We start from the raw sequence: 24002 nt of genomic DNA, 5'->3' as shown, positions 1-24002 counted from the left end.
AAAAGAGTGGCCCATCCTTGCCCCGCCCCCTTCCACTTTTCAATTCGCCCAGGGCGCTGCTGCCCTTAAGGCTGGCCCTGCCCAGGCCTTATAACTCAGGTCTATATTTTTGTTATGAAAGTTTTGTGCAGATTTTTCGAACAGTGCTTAAGTTGGAAGCATCTCAAAAAGTGCACTTCCAATTTAAACATCCCAAGAGAGTCACTATATCTGCCCCTCACCCGGTAATATATAATAGCGTAGTGATTCATCTGTCAGAATACTTTTTGACTCTATATGCCTGTAAGTAAGTGGTTCTCACTACACAGAACATGAAAGCATAGGTGGACTGCAGAGGTTGTGAACATGTTAATATCAGAAAGTCATTTAAATAGCTGTTGATAGTGCATATTCTCGTTGGACTTTTTAATTGTTTTACAGAAATGAACTGGTATATCACGTTCAGAAACTAAACAACATGTTGCTTTAAACGTGCGTCTGTATGTTTATTGAGTCTTTGCTATCGGCTTTTCTTCTATATGTAAGGATTTGCTTTGGGCTTTTTTCAATGGGACATGGCGCTTGTTTTACACTTCAAACCTGCCATCACTGCCAACTGAGAGCCTTGCCTGCCCGAAGTTCTAAGAGGAAGGGACGTAAAAGGGTTTGGCGCGAAAAAAGGTCTAGAGGGAAGAAGCCAGTGCTGCATCTTTCGTTTGCTGGCTGCACCGGCACTACCCTGCCGCCTAAACAGAGTAAGAAACTGCCGGGTTATTTGGCTCGCTTTCGGCGTATCCCTACGCTCTCCTACTCGCCGCTCCTACTGTCAATATGCCGGGCCTCCTGGAGCGCTGCGAGCAGTTCTTTGGCACGACTGACCTGTACAAAGTGCTGGGGCTGAGGGGCAAGACTTCTTGCGAGGGCGAGATCCGTCGAGGCTACCACCGCGTCTCCTTGCAGGTGCACCCCGACCGTGTCCCGGAGGAGGAGAAGAACGAGGCCACTCCCAAGTTCCAGGTACGGCTCTGCGCCTTGCTGTATGTGGGGTCTGAGTCAGGTTGCCCGCATTAGGAATACAGCAAATTATTGACACTGGTGTTCTGTGAACCGTTGTCCTTAAGTACAGTATCTATTTTCCTTTGCTGTGTGTGTGTGTGTATACACTGCTCTTGGTCCTACGTAATCCCCTCCCTTCCCCACCAAACGTGCTTTTAAGTTAAGAGTGTAACTAGACGCAATGGCTTTCTTCAGTTGGTGAACACGCGCTCAAACGAAGTTCCAAATGTTTCAAGGGAAAAGCAGGGTATTCATTTAAATGTCTAAAGCTTGCAAACAGCCCAGAGGCATCGAGGCGCTGTTATGGTAATGAACTTAATTACATGAGGCATACATCCGGCATTTGTCGGAACTTTACATGCAGTTAGCCAGGGCAGGCACATTGTAGAACAAGTTCATATCCGTAGTCCAGGCAGACATCATGGGAACAATGTGTGTGTATATAGTCCAGCATTTAGGTGAATAGTAGTGTCTTGATGGCTTTGCGGAAGGGTGTGAATGAAAGGGACAGTTTGGTGTGTGTATATAGTCCAGTATTTAGGTGAATAGTAGTGTCTTGATGGCTTTGTGGAAGGGTGTGAATGAAAGGGACAGTTTGGTGGTAGGGAATAAAGTATTTAGGTTAGGTTGCAAGGAGTGCCTCAAAGCGCTATTATGGAAGACAAGAGAAGTAGGTGGGCTTTGAGGTGAAGCAATAATGTTGCCATATGATGTGATGACTCCATGTATAACCATGCCTGTCAAATGGTTGCGTGCATGAGCTTTTAATGGCAACGTCTGCCGTATTTGAAGATATTTTTGTAAGGTTAATTTTCTTAAAGCAATTCAAAATAAATTAAAAAATCTGCCATGTAGAGTACCAAAAAAAAAAATATATATATAAAAAAAAATCAGGACAACTGAAGCATGCAATGGCAATGTGTCATAATCTGTGCTGGGACTGATTATGGCTATGTGTGTTGTTGTTAGAGTGTAGTGATGTCACTGACAAAATGTGGAGTGTTGGTGGAGGTTTGGAGTGCTGGGTTCTACTGGTGTCAGTTGGACCTAATGTGCTGGGCCGGATGGATGTCCCAGTGCTTTCTCTACCTAATAACTAAAGAATAAACCTACTTGTAAACTACATACCTTCTGGTTCTTGTTCTATGAAGAACTTAGTTTATCACACTTGCGATGAGGACGGGATTGCCGGGAAGGGGCAGTGGGTGAGAAGTGCTGTCTTCCAGTTTGACATCCATCCACAGGAAGCTGCAGGCTGGGCGGTGCAGTGAAGGTCAAAGTCTGGGGACCTGTTTTGGCGGAGCACGCAGTCGGGGTCCATAAGGTGGGACTGCCAGGCGGTGCTGGGCAGAGGTGGCCCACGGTCTGGAGTGGCGGTCAGTGTGTGGTCTCTGGTGGAGCTGTCCAGTTGGCCAGCGGAGGTGCCGGAGGGGGCTGCCGTGGCTTTCTGTGGTTGAGAGCTATGTACTGGCTCTCGTGAGGTTGCCATGGAGGAGGGCACAGAGGAGCGCAGCAGGTCCGGAGGAGGATCCTGAGAGTTCTTCCCAGGCAGCCTGAAGTGCGGCTTTTTTTTTTTTGTTGCTAGCCAAGCTAGCTGTGGAGGGGCTTAAGCAGCGGGCCCTGTAGAGTCGGAGGAGGAGCTGTCCAGCGCTGGAGACAGCTTGTGGTGTGCCGGCTGTTGTCCCGGTGCGGGTCGGGTCCTGCGTAGAATGGCACGTAGAGCTCTGAGGTGCTCCAGCATGGAGAGAGCCAGTTGCATGGTGTATACGTGCAGGTTGGGGCAACGGCTGCATGGGGGAGGAGCATCCCGTTGGTCTGGGAAGCAGCAGTGACGGGTGTTCTGGCGCCCGAAGAAGAGGGCCGTGAGGAGTGCAGGGGGCCGGAGGGCCGGGCGGCCCAGCAGCAGAGATTTGGGGCTGTGTTGCCGTTTCCATGCAGGTTAAGGAAATGATGTCGGCTGGAGGTGGGTCGGCGGGGGAGTGGCGTTCCAGCATCACCAGCTGGAACGCAACGGTGGTCGCAGCAGTGGCGTTCAATTGGAACGCAGCGTTCAGTGATGGCGGCATGGTTCCATGGATTTCCCGAGCCAGGGCGGTGCAGTTGTAGGAAACCATGAAAACTACGGAATACTCTTTGTACTGCGCACGTTCAGTGGAGCTCGGAGGAATTTGTTTATTTACCTGTGCGGCGGGTCCTGAGGACGGCGGATGCGGGAATAAGTGCCATGTGTTTGCACTACATCAGAGAGAGTTGGATCCAGATTCTTGGGGGTACATACAGGGTGAAGCATGTGTCGAATCGGAGGACTAATCAGAGGTAGGCCTTGGGTGAGGCCGGTTTTGCTGTAAATGCCGTTTCTGTATATGTTGTAGCCTCTGGGTTTAGTATATGCATTGGTTTGGGTCATGGATTAATGTTGGTTGTGTAAGGCCTGTGATGATATTTTGCATACTGTTGTCTTAATGTGGTGGCCTGTTGAATTTAGGACTCTTAGTAAGGTTACTGAGGACTCGTGGGTGCGGGTTGTTAATATGCAGTTTACATGTTATTTCTTTTGCAAGGGGGGGCAGTCTGGACATTTTCTGTGTATGACCATTTTTGTGGTTTACTCCCTTGCATTCTGTGGACATGTGGTGTGGGGATAGCGCAGGGACTTAGCGCCATGTCATTTTCAGTTGCTTTGCATTTATTTGCCTTGCATTTATTTGCTGTGCGTTTCATGGACATGTTGGGGTTGGCGCAGGTACTTTGGCACCATGGACTTTATCTGGTTTGGTTTTTGCGGGGTTTGTGTCATCCTGTGATGTGTGTGTGTGTTCGTTCGTAGGGGCATGTCCCCTAGTCATATTTTTGTGGTGCGTCAGTGACTTATTATTTTTTTTTGTGTTTAATTTATTTTGAAATTTTTAAAATTTTTGTTTTATAGGCAGCAGTGTGCTGTCCAGTGATTTTTAAGGGTCAGCGTGGTGCTGCTTGGCGGTTTTAAAGGGCAGTGAGGTGTTGTCCGGTAATTTTAAATGAGTGAGGTGCTGTCTATTGTGCGTTTAAGGACATTGTGGTGCTGTCTCGGAGTCTTCATGGACAGTGAGGTGCTGTCTATGGTGTGGTTAAGGGGCAGTTAGGTGCTGACTGTTGTAGTTAATGGCAGTGAGGTGCGGTCTATTGTGGGTAGGGGCAGTCGGGTGCTGTCTATGATTTATGTTTGGTGTTTTAAGGGCAGTTGGGTGCTGTCTGTGGGTGGTTAGGGCAGTTGGGTGCTGTCTAGGTAAGTTATGGAGATAGTGTGGTGATGTGGTGTCTGGCGGTAGGATCAGAGTTTTGGTTTGGAGTTTTTGAGTTGGACATAGACATGGTGGCCACATGTCTGTGTGGGGCTTAGAAGTAGAGTGGGCTAGTTTGGTTGTGTTGTATGGGGTCTTCACTGGGGAAGGATTTACAGTTTGGTTCTTTCTATTGTTGTTCTTCAGCGGGTTTATACCTGAGTGGGTGTTCAGGCCTTGGGGAGGGCCTGTGGTTTGGGATTAGTTTTCTTTGTGTTTTCCATTTAAGATCTTGGTTAGATTTATGTGGTATATAGATTGGCTCAGTGGAAGTTATTTCTGAGTTGTATGTATTTCGTGGTGACGATTGGGGTGTTATTTCATCTGTGTGGTGGTTAGCAGTGTTGCGAACAAAAGATTGTGTTCTAGTGATGGGTCATAATCTTCTTGCGATGGTGTCTGTGCTGGGTCTCAATTATGGGTTTAGTGTTGTCAGCGGTAAGGAGGGAGATGTGTCATAATCTGTGCTGGGACTGATTATGGCTGTGTGTGTGGAGTGGAGTGATGTCACTGACATAGAATGTGGAGTGCTGGGTTCTACTTGTGTCAGTTGGACCTAATGTGCTGGGCTGGATGGATGTCCCAGTGCTTTCTCTACCTAATAACTAAAGAATAAACCTACTTGTAAACTACATACCTTCTGGTTCCTGTTCGTGGCTTAGTTTATCACACAAAGGCTTCATAATGTTGTGTTGGGGCATAATGGTTCCACGCTGGCTTGGTAGCTTGTGGTTGGGTGAACTGAGTAGTTCTTCCTTCTGCGGGTGATGAATCCCGTACCATCAGTGGCTAATAACACTGTTACTGAGCTTAACAACGTTCAATTTACTTTAAGCTTATTATACAAATCAAGAACTAGTAAATGTGTGAAGGGGCACATGATCTCAATATTTAGAGTAGCAAAAAAGAAAACCTTTTCACTGCACGCCAGTCAAACTAGTTGCCTTTGTTGATGCTTGGGGTGTTTTTTTTTACTTAACATTTTGGTTTCACAGTAAATAACACGCGATTTTTATTAGATGCATGAAACGAGCCATTGCCCTCTGTCCCACACCTAGATGCTAACATAGTTGTTTCCCCTGCTTAAAGACTGTTTTGCCTCCTGGTAAGCAGCATAGTTTCTCTTGTCCCGGGCTTTCATGTAACTGATCAAAGCGTTCTGGGAGTTGGTAGTCCTTTTTTAAAATTGTTTTTCAAGTTGGTTAAGATCTCAGAAAACAATACCTAGAAACCCAGTGTGGTGTCTAGGTGACATGGAGTCACTCATTTGATCACCCTAAAACATCCCACAAACAAGAACATGGATGAGCCAAGTCACATGTTAGAAGACCACATGTCCCTGCCTCGTGCCCTAAACTGAGGACAGATGGGGAGTGATCGTGGGTCTATATTCGTAGATGTCGGTGTCAGGGTGGTGAAGTCGGCAAGTCCTGCCCCGAGGGTGTGTAACTTCCGTAAAATGGATTGGGTGAAGTTTGGAGAAGGGTGTAGCAGGTTGATGGGGTTGGGTGATGCTCAGAGGGTGGGGGTGTCGCCCACGGTGGATGAAATGGGTTTGGCTCTGTAATATCTTCCGGAGTGTTGTGGCAGAATAGGCCCTTGCTTGAGGTAAACTCTTCCGGAAACCTGAGGTCCCTTGTTGGTGGTCGTCGGAATGTACAGCGGCTGTTCAGGATAGAAAACGGAAGCAGCGGGAGGCCATGCGTACTAAAGCGGTGGCAGTCATTGTCACATATAAAAAAAGCTAGGGCACTGGTGCAGCGGGTGATTCAATGTCATCAGTGGGTGTATTGGAGGAATTTGTGTAGTACTCTAGTGATACATGTTTGTCAAAGGTGTGGGCGTGGTTTCGGCGTATGTCTGGGCAGGCGAGAGGTGGAACTCGGATTTCAGTGATTACAGATGCAGCGTGTGATATGATGGTGGTAAAGCAGAGGCACTTGGAAAGTATTTTGCTGGTGTGCATAACATGGACCATTATTCTTTGGTGTACAGACGGAAAAGGGTAGAATTCATGGCTGTTAATCGGAGTGCGCTGAATGGTGTGGACAAATGGACCTCCAGTATAGATATTTCACTTTGAGTGAGTTGTGGGCTATGCTAAGGGGTCGACGGGATTCAAGTCTGGGTGAGGATGGGGTACGTTATATTTATCTGCAGCATTTGCCGGATGTTTGCTTGCTGGAGGTATTGCGGCTGTTTAATGTTGTGTGGGATCACAGTACACTGCCAAGTGGGTGGAAGAGGGCTGTCATCCTGCCGATTCTAAAATTGGGGAAGCCGGCTGGTTTGTGTGGGTCCCATCTGCCCATTGCTTTATCTGTTTTGTGCAAGGTGATAAAAAAAATGGTGTGTGGCCGTCTGGTGCACTTTCTGGAGTCGGAACAGTGACTGACCGTGTATCGGCATGGGTTTAGTAAGTCTAAATCTGTGATGGATGCAGTTGTGGCGTTGGCAACAGATGTGGATGAGGCATTGTACTGTCGGGAAATGATGGGGTCGATCTTGTTGATATGGAGAAGGCGTGTGATATGGTGTGGAGGGATGGGTTGCTATTTGTGTTGCGAAAGAAAGGTGTGGAGGGGAAGATGTTTTCTCGGTTAAGGATTTTCTGATGAATAGGGTGTTTCAGGGATGTTGTCCCGAGAGTTTTTGATGGAAAATGGGAGGCCCCAGGGTAGTGTTTCAGCTCTATTTTGTTTCTTGTAGCGGTGGATGGCCTTAGAGAGAGAGTTTGGGGGTGTGGTTGTGAGGTGGGATTCTATGCAGATGGAGTGATTTGGGTTAGGGGTATGGTGGGAGGAAAGGTGGTGTCAGGATTGGGGTTTTAAGGTGTCCTCCTCTAAAACGGTGTGCATGTCGTTAACAGGTGACGTAGTGGTGTCATTTTGGATCTCAAGTACAGCAGGGATGTGTTGGTCCGGGTGTTGGAATTCCGGTATCTTGGTGTGCTCTTGGAGGAGCGCATGTCATGGAAGTTGCAAGTGGAAAAGACTGTGGCAAAGTGTAAACGGCGTCTTAATTTGTTGAAGGCAGTGTCGGGTCAGGAGTGGGGTGGAGGGCAGAGCAGAGGAGTATGAGGATCTTGTATGTGGGAATGGTCAGGAGTGTGCTAGAGTTTGGAGTTCAGCTGCAGTGCATTTATAGTAGACCTCAGCTTAATGTGTTAGATGGTGTCCAGGCAAGGGCAATGGAAATTGTGACTGGGACTGTTCGGTCATCCCCCACAGACGCTGTGCAAGTGTTGGCAGGGATGTTGCCATTGGATTTGAGAAGGGAGGAGTGAGTGCTAGTTATTGGTTGCGTTGTAAGTCCCTCAGTGTGTGGCATCCTGTGAAGAAGTGTCTGGAGGTTAATTGGATGCATGCTTATAAGAGTGGGAGTTGGGAGAGGAAAGGGGGGACTTTTGAATTCCATGTGGACAGGCTGGTGAAACGATTGGGGGTGGAGGGGTTGTGTATGGTGGAAGATGTGGATAGGGTTTTGGGGCTGATTTGGATGCAGCATGATCATGATCCAATTGTCTGCCTGTTTGGATTTAGCCAAGGTGGTGATCAAGAAGGGTGGTGATAGAGGGGTGATTTAAGAGATTGGCGGTGCAGTTTGTGGAGGGGAAAGTTGGCACTCAAGTATATACACGGATGGTTCCAGGGATCCGTAGAGAAACGTGGTTGGTATGGCTTGTTTTCAAGCGGATGAGTTTTGGGTGGCTAGGTTGTCGGATGATGTATCCGTCTGCACGGCGAGTTGATAGATGTTAATATGGCGGTGCTTCAGATTATGGGGAAACAGTTGGTTAGGGTTTTGTTTGTGGATTTGATGCGTGCGTTGTTGGCTATCAAGGAGGGGAATTGTGAGTTGTGCTCATTAGACAGTGATTAGTGTATTGCAGGGGGTACTGTGGTGTAGTTGGTTTGGGTTCCCAGTCGTTGTGGGGTCTTGGGTAATGAGTTGGTGGATCGGGGCCACATTGCGAGAGGAGGTGGATGAAGTCCCATTGAGTGTGGTTGAGGCACATTTGATGGGGCGTGTTAGGGAGAATTCTCATTTTATGGCTAATTTCCTTTACCTATATAGTCCCCCAGCAGCTTTGCTGGATTTGAAGTTTTTTTTTTTCTCCTGCTAAGAGTGAGACTCTTTTTCCCACTCTTTAGGCATTTTTGCAATATGTGTTCTAGGCTATTTTTGTGTTTAATGTCTATGGGGTTTTTCTCACCCCCATTGGAACCATCTTTATCCACATGTTACACAGCACCCTCCGTGCAATGACACAGGGGTGTTGTAGTGACCCCCCCAACCATAGACTCCATACCCTGGGACTGACTACTGTCTACCAGGGCATGTAAAGTCCCAACTGACTTTACTAGTCAATTTTTATGAACTAAACCAGTACAACCCGTCTTACTATGGAGGTACTGGGAAGGGTTAATAGTTTTTCCCTGGTGTTTATTTTCGAGAGGGTACCGTACAGTCCCTCTCTCAAAAGTTTCTGGCTGGTGGCAGTGGTTACTACCGTAAATATTCGACCGCCAATATTTCCCTATGGGATTTTCCCATTGTTCGAGGCTCCCACATTTCCTGACAGCCTCTAACATACCGCTGGTTTATTTTAATCTTAACTTTACTCCGGTAGGTTTTATTTGCCAGAACTTTAATATAACTTTTTCGTTTCTTCCTCTAAACTCCTAACCCAGATGGGGGATCCTTTGTTTGTTTTTTTGGCGGGCTTCTGCCAAGAAGTCCTCCTTCGACACGACTGAGTCTGGGGTGGGTCCATTGTGTGAGAGGGGGAGTTGGACCCCTGGACAGGGTTGCCTCAGCAACCCAGGTCGCACTCTGTCCTGATAGGCTGGAGGGTCTCCCGCCAAGATGACCACTCCACTGTGTGAGTGACAGCTAGGCTGTATGAATGGGGCTCTTTTTGTATAAAAGCAGGGTCCTGGGGACTGGAAGAGCAAGACGTCGCCACTGGAACTAGAAAGCCGAAGAGGAGAGAAGCCAAAGACATCTGCAACGACGGAACCACCGGTGAAGCCCTGCTGCAGCGTCTCACCACTTTTCTCCACACGACGAGAGAAGATCTTCATCTGAAGGAGCCTTCTTCCATTGAGCTGGTGGTGCCAACCAGTCTGCCAATCTCCTTCCTGCCCTGGTCGAATCACCAGTACCCAGTACTCTGAGACCGGATAGCCAGGCACCCGTCCACCGAGACCGCGATTTAAAGGAGCGTACCTTTTATTCGTCGGGCAGCACCGCTGCTGGTTTCATCCCTGGGTAGTGCAGTAACTCGAACCTTCCATGACAAGAGCCTCTCTTCTTCTGCTGGATTCCCCGAACTGCAGGAACTACCAGGAATAACCACCACCGCAGGTGCCACTTCTTCATATTGGGGTACATTGTTCCAGGCCGCCCTTTTCGAGTGGTAGTGCTAAAGGTGTTTTAAATCCTTTACCTACCTGTTGGAGCCGCCCCTATCTTGTAAACATTGTCTTTCACCTTCTGTATCCACCTTTTCGAATCGTTAACCAAAGACTTGACTGCAGCTCCAAGAACATTTTGCTCCTGGGCCCTTTGCCCTGTACCACTGACTCTGGCAGAGGCCTATTGACTCTGGCTACATTTGTTAGAACTGCCTTCTCTAGATTGCTTCTCAGCTAGAACTGTGTTGGTGCACCTACTTCTTATAACCACCTCTTCTCCTCCCCCTACACCCCGTTTTTAAACTTGTAAAGTGCCATTTTGCTCGGTTTTCATTTAAGTATTCTCTATGCTAAAGTACTGCCTTGCCTAAACTTGTTCACAAACTTATGGGAAGTGTTGCTAGGGTGTGTAAGAAGATATTCCTGTATAACTTGTACTTTCCCTCCCTTGTGAGAAATTGCTGAAGTGCCATTTGTTTGGTTTTCACTGTGCCGTTTTGCTCAGTTTTCACTCTTGCTCAAACTTGTCTACAATTTAACTAGGGAGTTGTGTATACTTTTCTTGACTGAATTTAACTTGCTTTATTAACTGTGATTATTGTGGTGAAATTAAATATATATTCTTTTTAATACAAAGCTTTGGTCAGTGTTTCCTTGTATGTACCATAGCACTGTAGCCCTATTGTGTAAACCCTGAATACTGCTTATCTCACTCTTGAGATAAGTCTGACTGCTTAGCCACAGCTACCAACCAAATCTTTGTGGTATGGACTGATACCCAAGGGGGTGTATTGCTCATACCTGTAGTCTTAATCTTCTGTAGTGCTCCCTAAGGGAACTGCACAGGATTCTGCCTAACGGGGCGCGGAAAAATTAAGGATATGTGGCAGGATCAGTGGGATATGAGTTCAAAGGGGCGGCAGTTGTATGCATGGTTTTGGCTGTTTGAGGGGGGATGGAGTTGACACGAAGGGAGGAAACAATTCTGAATCGCTTCAGGGTGGGTCATGCAGAGTTGGCAGGATACAAGTGTTTGATTGGTAGAGTTGCATCAGCGGCGTGTGAGGCTTGCGGGTGCCCAGAGACGGTGCCTCGTTATATGTTGGACTTTGCAAGGTTTGATGTGCAGCGAGAATTGCTCAGAGTCAGGATGAGTGGCATTGGGGTGGTTGTAAAGGGGTGATCTGTTCTGTTCGGAAAAGAGGGGTGGTGGATAGTTTGTGCGGGAGACTGGGAAGTGGGATGAGATCTAGTGGAGATGGATGGCTGATTGGTGCTTATTTTGGCGAATATCATCTTAATGGATGGAAATCGTCTGCTTTGGGTTTCCGGAGTCATCCCAACAAGAAGCCTCATGCCCTCCCTTGGCCATTTATCACCTAAACCTGCCCCCACAACCACCTATTCCTGCAGGGAGGGCAGAAAAAAGGCTGCTTCATGGCACGACATTTCCCCAGTGTAGCAATTCTCACACTGGCCAAGGTTGTTGGGCAGTTTAAGGATGTTTAGTGGTTTCACAAATAAATGCTAATATTGGGAGTCAAAGCCTTCTTTAAAAAACTAATATTGGTGTGGGGTAAATTTGCTCCCGCCTTTAAGGGGCGGGGGGTTGAATTTGCACATTTAAACTATTAAGCCAATGTTGGGAAATGTAAGGCAACTATACATAATGTAAAGAGCAATGTATGGCAGCTCAGTTATCAATTACAGGAAAATATTCTTCGCAATGCTTTCTGTACATGAGAAATTTAGTTATGAACAAAATGTGTGCAATTTGCAGGTGTAGAGGCAACAAACCCAGTTTTGCAGATCACACAACTGGTAAATGCCAGATCTTATTTGGGTTGAGAAAACCATGCTGGATTAAACACGTGGTTTCCAACCTGTCCCCTTAACAAAAGCATGACCCTCTACGCCATTTGGAACAAACTAAATTGCACATATATCACGAATTGGATAAGAGGGCACTATAAGCACTAGTTAACAATTGTGCAGAATATTTTCTGTATGCATTTTAAGCAGCAACTCCTATTTCCCTTTTTTCTCTCCCTGTTATTTGTTTTCACCTTTATTTTGACAAACTACCTTGTTATGGGAATAGGCATTTAGTCGTGTTTTTTTTATTTTATTTTTTTTTGTTCTATATTGTATTCGTCATACCATTGTTTGCTATTGTTGCTGTACATAATCTGTGCACAATTCATCAATTTTAAGTACCCGGGTTTGAAAAAGAACCTTTCAATGGTCGAAACACGTGTCACTGAGGGGCACAAATGCAATAAAAGCACTGTTTTGAGATACAAGCTTCAATCATTTTTCAACAAGGCGCTATATTCAGGTCAAATTATCCACTCCTTAAAAAAACAAAGCTGCAGATTATAAATACCCCGGAGTGGGGGTTGTCTGTTTCCCAGCCAATGTGGAGGCTTGGAGCAGGGGCTTTACCACACTGTAAACCCCATGCTCGGGGGGTGGGGGGGTGAAGGGGGGCACACCATCTCCCCCCTCCGACTTGCTTCCTTTTTATGCTTCCCGTGCCCCGCTTTCCACACATTTCGGGCTCCCTCCTCACTTACCTTCCGCCTCCTTGTTGGGTGCTGGTGCAGTTCTGACATCTGAATGGCCGCCATGGAAAGGGAAAAGGGGCAAAATGAAGTCCCTTCTCCCAGATCCATCATGGGCATCTTTTTTTTCTTTATTATTTTGATTTTGTCGCTGACGTAAGGCGAATCTGTCGTTTCCAACTTAAGCACTATTAGTATCCCAGTACAAAGTGCCAATAGAAATAACCCCCTAGCTGGGTGGCTATTTCCCCTTCCGGTTATGGCCCACCAGCTCTGGGTTTGTTTAATTCAGTGATTTATAGGCTATGGCAAGGGCAGGCTTCCGGCCCCTTTCTGCATAGTGATGCTGCCTGTTAATGATCCAATGGAAAGGCTCCTCCTTTCCCATGTGTTAACCTTTCAGACTGCTGCGCCACTTGAAATCCCCCCCCCCCCAACTGTGCCCATGCCAGTCTACCCCTAGAAATGTCTCTAGTTGCAGGTAAGATGATGGTGGTTTCCTCCTGACTGTACTAGTTTTACATTTCTGATAAACTAGTCACTTATTTGCATGCATTGGAATTGCAAGCATCAAGCTAGAGACCTATTTTCCTAATAAGCTTGACGTAGTATAACAAGAGCAATCACGGCTTGGTGAGGGCAGACATTCTGATTGTCCTCACCTTTTGTTTGTTTAAAATGTTACGTGTCTTACTTGCTGGCAAAATGTACTAACCCACTCACATTGGCAAAGATGTTTTGAGCTGCCAGTACCATTTGCATGGTACTCTACCTTACTGGCAAGTATGGGGATGTTTTCCGCCTTTGTTTGCAGTAAACTGCAAATAAAGGTTTCACTGCATGGCTGGCAGCATTGCACAAAATAGGAAGTGTGCTTATGGTGACATGAATTGGGGAAGGTGGGCACCACATCTGTACAATTCGTCGAGCAATTTAACAACCAGAGCACTGCAGTAAAACACTAGGTATATAGGGTAATCAATGCAAATTCCGTATCATAGAAACCCAATTCCAGGAGACGTTTCCTCACACAAAGCGCTCAATGAGTTAAATTTTATATTTTTGTAAATTATCTTCGAAGCATATATTTGTTTTGTAAATATTGCCATCACACATGAATAATAGAAGTGGTCAGATTTTGTATAAGCTTATTCAAGGAGGGCAGGAGTAATATTTCAGAGATCTGCCAATGCATTTTGGACTTTGTCTGTGATCGGAGCAACCTATGTGCAAGCACCATAAATAAAAGATGGAAATAACATATCCACAATGTGGACTCGAACAAAATCTGTACAACCCAAGTCAATCACAAAATAAAAGGACAGAAAAAGATAGTATATTGATGTAATGTTAACGTAACCTTCACGTGATTTTTAATGACCACAACTGTCGTGAGCTCTCTAGTATCTAAATGGGGGGGCGCAAACTATCAAAAACATATTCCAAATACAAAGACCAACAGATGATCAAAAAATAATTACCTGCACCGCTTTCAAAACAAACCTCTCTACCAAAAGGAGAAGAGATCTTTACCTGCTACAGGAAATACTCTGAGAATAGCGTATATGTAATGAAAAGCAATTAACAAATTGATGTATGCCTTTGTCTCACTTAACAACTGAAGCGGGTATCGTCTGTAAGCCTGGTACCATGACCGGTGGAAAACCGGTAAGTACCCATCTGTCGATGTACATTTTGGATCAGTAAAAGCGCGTACGTGTCATTGCGCCAATGAGGTAATCGCAGCAATGTCTTCACAAAAGGGTGACGCCTTGTTAAGCTATTGTCTTGGGTCAATGATTGCGTCAGACTGCACGTAGGTATATCAGGACTTTCTTAGGTTGACACAGGAGGTAAGTATACATGAGGTAAATAGATTAAGTATACAAGGAGGGAGAGACATCCACCGGCCCCCTCATCTAAGCTCAGGCCCCAACTGACTTTGTGGAACACAGACACAGTTCATCCATAACCTTCCACGCCAACATTCTGTCAGGGGCTCATACACACAGATCTATCAAGCAGGAGGGAAAGCACAAACGTAACACATCTTCCCCCTTTATAAAATCAGGAAAACCGAGGAAGAATCAAAAGAACTCTGTAGAAACGATCCAAGAAAAACATCTAACCCGGACCATACTCTCCATCACCAAAACTTCCATACCAAGCAATATGCTCGGAGCAAAGCTGCTTGCTCAACTCCACCAAACCTTAAACTAGCTTCTATAAGCTAAACTCCAACACATACATTCAACCAACTCCGTAGCGGGCCCACAACGGACATCAAACACAGGGAACCAGCCCTCACTCACCAAACCAATCCAATAACTCAGACACAGTACCATCATCATGCATCAGCCCTTAACAAGGTGAACACCATAAGAGGTGAACACCTCCACCTGTACCCACCAACACAGGATACCAATTCCCACAAATAACATCACCATATTTCACGCTCCCAAACAAGCGTGAGTGGGACACACATCCCAATACATTGGGGCAATTGTCGGAACCACTAATCCCAACACAACTCAGCAACAGTGTAAGAACCTCAATGCACCTAGTGCGATTGCACCAAATCACTGAAATGCACCTAGTGCGAAGGATACAAGTTCCACCAGAACCTGTACCTTTTGGCGAAGGATACAAGTTCCACCAGAACCTGTACCTTTTGCCGGGACCACACATCCCACCGACCATATTGTCAGAATGCACCTAGTGCGAAGGATACAAGTTCCACCAGAACCTGTACCTTTTGGGGAAGGATACAAGTTCCACCAGAACCTGTACCTTTTACCGGGACCACCAGTCCCCCTAAAATTTGGCAATCACACTCATCACAGCACCGAAAGACATTCACAGGTTCTCTTCATGCAAGCTTCGGTAAATTGCACATATAAGTATGGAAAACGAGAGTTATACACTACTTATCGAGCCCATGTTCTCTATGATACAAAGTCCTTTAGCTAAGATGATCCTGTGGAAGAAACATTTCATTATACATTTATAATGCAGCATAAATTCCAACTTCACTTTTAATATTCCCTACCAACAAAGGCCATGTCATATACTCACATTTGACTCAAACTCTCATTCAGGGACCACTAACATCCTGATCTTCATACACACTGTCACAGTATATTTAACGTTTCCCCCTACTTGGGCACTTCCGTGAGCAACTAGACCTCACAGCATAACTTTAAAATGACAGGCCTCACAAGACAACTCAATTGACCATTAATATCATACAACACTTTGTGATGTCATTGCATCAATACATATCCTTTTTACAAATAGAGAAAGCCCCTTTTATCAGCAGAGCGTCTTTGAACTTGTTAAAACGTAAAAACACATCTGGCAAAGGAACTAATCAGCATATATTTCATTGTTCCCTCCCAAAAAAAAAAATTTGCATCGCTTTGCCAATGAAGACATTTTAGACAATATTTTTCCTTCACTGTCTCATCACCCTTTAAATGACATCCTGCCATTTGAAATGAGAAACACACCAACAGTACCTCATCCCAGCAGGATAGTTGCACCCTTGTGTTACCACTCTTTGTATCCGAAGATGCGTCATTTTTTTTTTTTCTTAGACTGTTGGCAATTTCCACCGTAAATGACATAAAGTACAACAATGTGGCTCAAACTGCATAAGCTGCAAGCTACGGTAGAAATGTTCCCAATATGTAGTAATTTCCAAAACCTTTAAATTCTGCCAGAACGTTAATTTCCCAGCGTTCACTGCCGTGTGTAAATGCAGTACATTATGGAACCTTTAATTTCTGCAGGAGCGTTCATTTCCGAGCGTTGAATTCCGTGTGAAACCCGGAACTAGGGCATCTGTAGTCACGTTGGAAGGTTCTATCTTCTAACCTTTGTCACTAATCACATTACGCTCACAGCGCTGCCGGGTCCTGGAATGCTGGAGGGAGCATTCTACATCAGGCTTCGCAAACTCTGCCAGCATCCAGGTGATGTCACCATTATTATGGCGAGGGCGGCCACGGAAGGAGAGCTCCGCTCCAACCGCCACACCAAGGCCGCCCCGACGAGCAGCCTCAACACGACCCATTCAGCCCCACACAGACCATGCCGAGACTATGGCTCCCGGATTGCACGTTCCACGGCCCAACTTCAAGGCAGTAAGCAAGGAGGAGGTAAGTGCCCGTATAATAAAGTCTTTCTCCCTTTTTGGATGGCACCTGCCGCGCTGCATATCTACGCTAGCTGGTGGTTGGGACCGCCTCCAACTATGACCCACCAGGTGTAGGCACTCTCGCATGTTCCCCATAGGCCCTGCAGTCGGAGCTATGGGCCACTCCTCAAGCCAGCTCATATGCATAACAAGCAACGCTCTTTCAGGGGAAAGCATCCACGCCATAACGACTTCCAACGGTACTAATATTGCGACCGTATGGGTCAGCTCCAGTTCACTGTCCCTTAAGTTGCAGGCCAGCCCCCCTAGGGGTACCATTTGGGGCAGACTGTTGCTGGCTCTGGCATATGGGGTGCGCTCACCTTTTGACCACGGGACAGCTGGTGGATGTCTTCTCTGGCACTCGGCTTCGTTTTCCTCTTTCTTGGTGCACCTTTTTCTTTGCTCCCTCTTTTCTCCTGTTCCTTCAACACACGACCTCAAAGTTCTCCAACAATCCTCGTCGCCAATGTTAAGATATTGTCTTGGGTCAATGAGTGCGTCAGACTGCACGTAGGTATATCAGGACTTTATTAGGTTGACACAGGAGGTAAGTATACATGAGGTAAATAGATTAAGTATACAAGGAGGGAGAGGCATCCACCGGCCCCCTCATCTAAGCTCAGGCCCCAACTGACTTTGTGGAACACAGACACAGTTCATCCATAACATTCCACACCAACATTCGGTCAGGGGCTCATACACACAGATCTATCAAGCAGGAGGGAAAGCACAAACATAACAGTCCTTGCTCGTCCTTGCTCCGTGACTGCATTAAATCCTATGAGAACAATAACAGCCTTATCATTGTCAAAGCCTTTTTCTGTCTTGTTCGCATGATGAAATGCTCAAGCAACAATGTATTGTAAAATCTTAATTTGATTAAACAATAATAAAAAAAAACAGCCTTAATAACAGGTTCTGTCATAATTTTTATTTTTGTAGGTCTTATTCGGCCCATTTTAGGCGGCCTAAAAAAATCGAAAAAACATTGGTTCATCTCCCCTCTCTTGCAGGATTTTATCAAAATCGGTTGGAGGGGGAGGTCACCCTCCAAATCCCCTGCTGCCTCCCTCCCCACCCAATACTCGCCCTTAAACAAAAACGCACACAAACACTTAGCTGTTCTCCCCAAACAGCGCTTCCTTGTTCTGGTGCGACCGACGGCCCCTGCACGCACACGTGTGCGGCAGGGGCCTGGCAGTCTGATTCAGAAAGACCGCTATGTGATCAGTTATTATTATTATTTTTTTTTTTTTAAAGTTTAAAAAAAAAAAACCCAATATGCCCCCAAACATGATGGAAAGTAGGTACAAAACGTAGAAAAGAAAAATGACAGTAAGTGTGAATACGCAATTCAAGTCAGAACTGACATATCCAGTATGCTTGCTAAACCTGCATAGTGTATACATACTTGGGGAAGAAGAAAGTGTGCTGATCAACGTTGTCGTTTTGTAGCTGCTATCTGCAAGACCATTGATCAATAGGAATTGGTTGTGATGCTGCTGGACAGGGGAGCAATGAAACCTACATTTGGAGGGGCTAACTGGTGATGGGAGGGGCCGCTTTAGAACATGGCAAACCTGAAGGCTCCGCCCCTTCTGTTCTACCCCAAGGGTTGTGGGATGGGGCCCATGTAGCAAATAGCAGTCCAGCATTACACATGTGCGCACACACAATTAACATTCACGCAAACATCCCACAATACACTCGCTCATTTACATGCACACCCAACTCCATACATCATACACTCGGCCACGCTCACTCATTCAGACATACATTGCATACACTACTTGCATGCATGCACAGTGAGCTAATGTGTACTGCTAGTGTTAGAAAAGGCTTTCCTCGCGTCTCTGCCTAATAAAAAGCAAGTGTGCACTATACAGTCTGAATCATGGAATTATTTGCGTGTAAAACGCAGATTTACGCGCCATTCTGCCCGAAAATCCCTGTTTGAGGTATGTAGATTTTCGGGCAAAATGGCGCGTAAATCTGCGTTTTACACGCAAATAATTCCATGAATCAGTTGCTTAATGATCGCACGCATCAGTGAGGAGGAGGCTGATGTGCCCATTTGTTGGGCGGAGAGGTGAGGGAAGCCTTTCTGAAAATAGCAGCTTTAAAGTGTTTGCTGTGTTTGTGCAAATACATTTTTCTGCGCACAGTGAAACTTTGAAAGTCGCCGGTTTCCGGATGGCTTCTTTGCCCGCTCTAATAAAAAAAAGTCGCCATTGAGCTAATCCGGCTTCAGCCCTGCCCCCCAGTTTACACTTGTGAATGAACTTCAGGAATGAAGCCTGATTAGCTCAATGGCGTTGCGCACCTGCTGCTGGACCCACCCTTTGTTACGTGTGCCAACACAAAGGATGTGAACATTATTTTGAAAAAAATAGCACAATACAGAAAGATGCAAAGAATTCTCAAACCAAATGGAAATTACTTGCATAAACTCGAAAAATGCTAATACATTCTTCTACTGTAATGCATCTATCCAGAACGTCTTTGTTCCAACCATTGCGTTATGTCCATGTTTCTCGACTGTTTGGATTATTGGATTATTTGGAACCAAATCAGCGAAAAGTGTTTTTTTTTTTTCCTGTGGCATCCTGTTCCAGGTACATATATTAGACCAGTGTTCATTCCAGCATAATTTACACCGCCATGGCGACTGTCCAACATAGTCTGCATGGAAATCTGTTGTATACCACATTGTTCGTATCGCAAGTGGCGAAATTGTTTAGTATGACCTTCTCCCCTGACCTAGGATTTAAAACAATATAGATCGATAGACGAGAGGAGAGACCAGAGGAACTTGGAACACTGCAGATTAATGCCAAACTCAACAGTGTTAGTTGGGACAGCTAATAATGAGAGAGCTAATCATGAGGGGACCAATATATACTGTCTTGCATCCCTTATTGTACAGTATGACACAGAAGATAGGAAATTTGCTAGAGACCTGATGTATAGACCGGTTTGAGACTTATATTTTTACGGTGAAGGCATGTATCATTAAGAACATAGTATCTAATGCTAGTGCGTGTCCAGGTCTGTCACATGAGCATTGTTTGGATAGATCTGCGACAGTAAAAAAAAAAAAATATATAAGAGCTGAACTTTAGCAATCAGGCTCTCTACTGGGCTGGGCGATAAATCTCGATGTTAACAATATTTGTCTGATCCTATATTTTTGAAAATATATCTCAAACGCAATCTATTGTCCAGCCCTACACTCTACCCCCCCCTACGAAACATGCAGCAGCAGTGATACCCGCATGTGTTATCAGAAGTGGCTTAGAAACCTTAAGGATACACTAGAGTGGGGAAAAATGGAATACATTGATTCTTGGCTTTCGGACTAACCATTTTGGATGTTTTGCGATTATTAACCACACAAATCAAAGCACGAGTAGGGTATGCAATGTCTGTCTGTAAGACTGGTTTGCGCACAAAAAAATGGTACCCTGAGCAACACCCTCCTAGTCTATGAATGATATAATAGCAGGTGATGAGAGATGGGTATACCTTAGACTTTCAGGACATGCATAACATTATTATTTTCTCGCTCAAAACTTTCAGGGCCCCTGATCCAGATGGTTTATGCAATAATTTAATAAAGACAAATGCCACCATGTGGGCCATGGCGTTATCGGCTATTTGATTCCATAAATCTGACAAACAAGATCTCCTCCCGCTGGAAGGAGAGTATAATTGTCCCTATTTGCAAAAAGGCAACCATGATAGGCCAGAAAATTACCGCTTGTTGGCAATGCTCGATGCTCCTGCTAAGATCTTTGAGCGAGGACTGCTACTTGAGTTAAACACCTGGATAATATCATTCTCCCTAATCAAACGGGGGTTCCGATTAATACAGGTAATGTGATGGCCCTAGTAATCGCTATTCAACAAGCTTGGATAATACAGAGACAAACCATGTATGTGGCTTTTATAGACTCTAGCGCTTCGTTTGACACGGTGCATAGAAACAAACTATGGAGCAAACTCAGAGATTGGAACATCCCGGCAGGCCGCCTTAATATGATGATCGCTCTCCACACTGTCACTAGAGTGAATATTTTACTGGATTGGCACGAACACTGGCCAAAAACAAGGCTCTTTCGTGTCCCCCACCACCCTCTTCAATGTTGACATGGGAAGTGGCCTGCATAACACAATCCATTCCACCCAAATTGTGAGTTGTGAAACTGCAATGGCTTGCATACACAGATGATGCAGCCATATTGAATTGAACCTCTAAGGGTCTGCAGAAATGGCTTGGAAAAGCTAACGGAATATGCAGAGTTAAACTATCGACCAAAGATCGTGGTGTTTAGACCTAGGGATACACAATCGAACTGTAACATTGTTTGTAAACGTAATTGAGAGAGATTGGAGGAAGCAAAAGGCTATTGGGCATAGTAGCGGATAATGGAGTCAACTGGCAGGAACACACAGACGGAATACATATTAAGGTGTCTCCGTTACCAGGGCAGTCGGTGGATTAGCACACCATTGTGGTTATTACGTCGGGATAATCCTCCAGCTCTGCACCCGTGAATTATTATACACCCACATTTGGGAACAATCACTTGTTGACATTAGCACCGAAAACTATGCTGTTTGTGCACTGCATTACTGAATGAAATTGCATTTCCAGAATATACTATATGGGTGACTACTCTGCCTGGAAGTATATTGAAGTTATGGCCACCATGTTAGAGGTAAACGGTGCCTGGTCTAATATTCCCATGGAAAATAGATTTAGCAGATTATGCGGCGAGTTCCAAATTGAAAGTTTACCATCTGCTGTTGGCGTGAACTTCAACTGTGCAATTACTGGAGGAGTAGATTCACGAGTTCTCAGTAACGCAGATTAATTGGTGCATTTATTAATGAGTGGAAACAATGGTGCATGTATATTTTACATAAAATGACATTTTTGTTATCAAATATTTTAACCATTTTAGAAGAGATGAATGGTGGTTTTAAAATGCTTGATTATGTACTGCATTTATCCTTTTAATTTTTCATGTACTAACTGGTTCTGGGTTAATATTTTTGTATTAGTCGACTAATATAGTATAATACGAAGTAAACGATATTTCCTTTAGTTACAAAACTGCAGCTGGTGCATTGCATAAATGTCCATGTGCCTGTTTTTTTGTTTGTTTTTGATGGGGTTATGTTCTGAAAGGTACTATGTTGACCAAGTTCACGCTCCAGCTGTATGCGAACATGGGCGGTTTCTGAAATAAATGTTCATCTCGAACGTCACAGAATGTTCCAATGTTTTGGTAATTGTTGATTGTTTCAAAGCACTCTTTTCAATGAAGACACAGACTGTTGATGGTTGTGGTTTTTGGGAGGCTGAAAAGGTTGTCTTTTTAAGATCCGCTAACCTCCCCTGCATGCATTTACCGGCTCGGCTTTGTAACCTCAGCCAGTAAACGTCATAAATTCCAACTGATGTTGGCATTCATTGTCATCACTTGACAATTTTCCTAACCCATAGTAGCTGGCTGTAAGGGAGATGGAAACATGGATTAAACAAAGTACTCTCTTTACAAAGTAAGAAAATAAAATCATCCTAGGTCGGATGAGAAGATCATACGCCTCCGTTTCACCATGTACGATACTAACAATGTGGTATACAGTGTAAGATGCCCATACAACATGTGGGGCAGTTGTCAAGGCTGTGTAAATTACGCTGGAACGAACAACGGTTGAATAGAACCCCAGTGCAACATTTTGCAGATCAGACTCAAATTATCGACCATAGACCACATGACAATTTATCGCAAAGGTTGGACAAAAGACATCTGGATAGATGGGTTGAACTCATTGGAGCCTGTAGGATGAACGAGGACTGCAATTTCTTATGAGATGCAGGAGAAGATTGTCGCTTCTTTTCAAATTTTTCTTGTATGTTTCCAGCACTTTGCTGCATTTATAGAAGTAATTTCGATTATAAGGGATTATCCTGAACTCATTAAACACACATGTCAGGTAAGGCGAAGCCAATTATGAAATCTTGCAGTACACACAGATTTAATCCGACTGTAATGCAAGTTAAGGAGATAGAGGCTGCTAGCCAAAACAAACCACCCTTCTTTTGCAAACTATCAAATAAAAACTAAGATTTTACAGATTTACAAAAAACAAATAATTCCTTAAAGCAGAAACTTATCAAGCAGACTGCCAGGAGATGCTGACAGCACTGGGAATTAAAAACATGCAAAGGTTCTGGGAATTCACAAACTCCCTTCAAACGTCAAATAAAATACAGGTTGATAGAGTGGGTTGACTATTCTAAAGAATTCAAGTCCTCTTGTTCTCGGACTTATGAGAATGTGAAAGGATTGGGTTGTCTTTGAATCTTTAAGATTGAAAAGATTTTGAGGAAACTAAATCCTTCACGAGCACCGGGACATGGTAAATCTGCTCCTGTCACTTTGAAATCCAATGTGGAATTATGGTCTCGCTTGCTGCGTGCATTCTTTCTGTAGGTTGCTGGTACAAAGGTTCTCCCCCCCCCCCCCCCTTTTTTATGGTATGAAGCATTTATTTTGCAATTTAAAAAAAAAAAGATTTTAGGAACTACTGTCCATTGCCTTTATCAGCCCACAAGTATTTGCAGCACTGAGCAGGTGGGTTTCCAATCTAAATATAATTTCCAATTTTCAGGTGGGTTTCCGATCAGTACCATTTACTTCACTAAATGGGATGATATTTTCCCCATTTAAACGCTCAATTGAAAAATCCTGGTGCTTTGCCTGTTCATATAGCAAGCTTGGATGTATCAAGCGCTTTGATAAAGTGGATAGAAAATGCTTATGGTGGAAGCGGATGTCTACCCAAATAATTATTGGTCTCGTTGTTCTGTTACATACACAAACGAAAGTTTGAGTGCAGCTAAATCGGAAGCGGCATGTTACTAGGGCCTTCATACTCTGGTAGGCCTCCAACAAGGTTGTTTGTTTGCTCTCTGGGTGACGTGCAAGAGCTATGGGAATATCAAATGTAATATCTATGAGGATGCATTGCCCTATGCAGATGACCTTCTCAAATGGGCCTTTTCCTTGACTATGCGTTGGAGAATAGCTCTAAATCTAAATATTTTTTTTATTTTTATTTTTTTTAATTTTATTCCAACGAGCTCCCAAACCTATTTCTGTGGTCGGTAGGGACTCAACATTTCGATATTTTCAAAAATATCTTGGATTTGATCAATCCCCAGCAATTTTGTATGTAAAGGAAATGCTGAGCATAAGCAGCACCTTTTTGAATGAAACGTGTTCTAAATATCTATTGCACATTTTCAATAGTTCCTCTAAGAATTTGTATTGCATGAAGGTGGCTCCTTCTCAGGTATTGGTTCCTTTTAGATATATGGGTTGCACACTAATCTTTAATATATGTGCCTTCCAGTGCTGTCGTGCCACTCGACCGCCCGACCACGAAG

At 44.7% G+C, this 24002-nt stretch overlaps 1 protein-coding gene across 1 annotated transcript in view; it reads left to right on the top strand.

The window, feature by feature from the left end:
• Positions 1–563: 563 nt before the first annotated feature.
• Positions 564–24002, top strand: part of DNAJC9 (DnaJ heat shock protein family (Hsp40) member C9) — a 142311-nt gene continuing 118872 nt past the window's right edge. Inside the window, exon 1 of the mRNA XM_069610543.1 lies at positions 564–996. Within this exon, the coding sequence (XP_069466644.1) occupies positions 811–996 (186 nt within the window). The 5' untranslated portion in view covers positions 564–810. The remainder of the gene's footprint in view (positions 997–24002) is intronic.

The sequence above is a fragment of the Ambystoma mexicanum genome, chromosome 8 (genome assembly GCF_040938575.1).
Source record: "Ambystoma mexicanum isolate Mex_15411 chromosome 8, UKY_AmexF1_1, whole genome shotgun sequence".
Taxonomy (NCBI): domain Eukaryota; kingdom Metazoa; phylum Chordata; class Amphibia; order Caudata; family Ambystomatidae; genus Ambystoma; species Ambystoma mexicanum.
The sequence above is the reverse complement of the archived record's forward strand: the minus strand, read 5'-3'. Positions and strand labels throughout refer to the sequence as shown.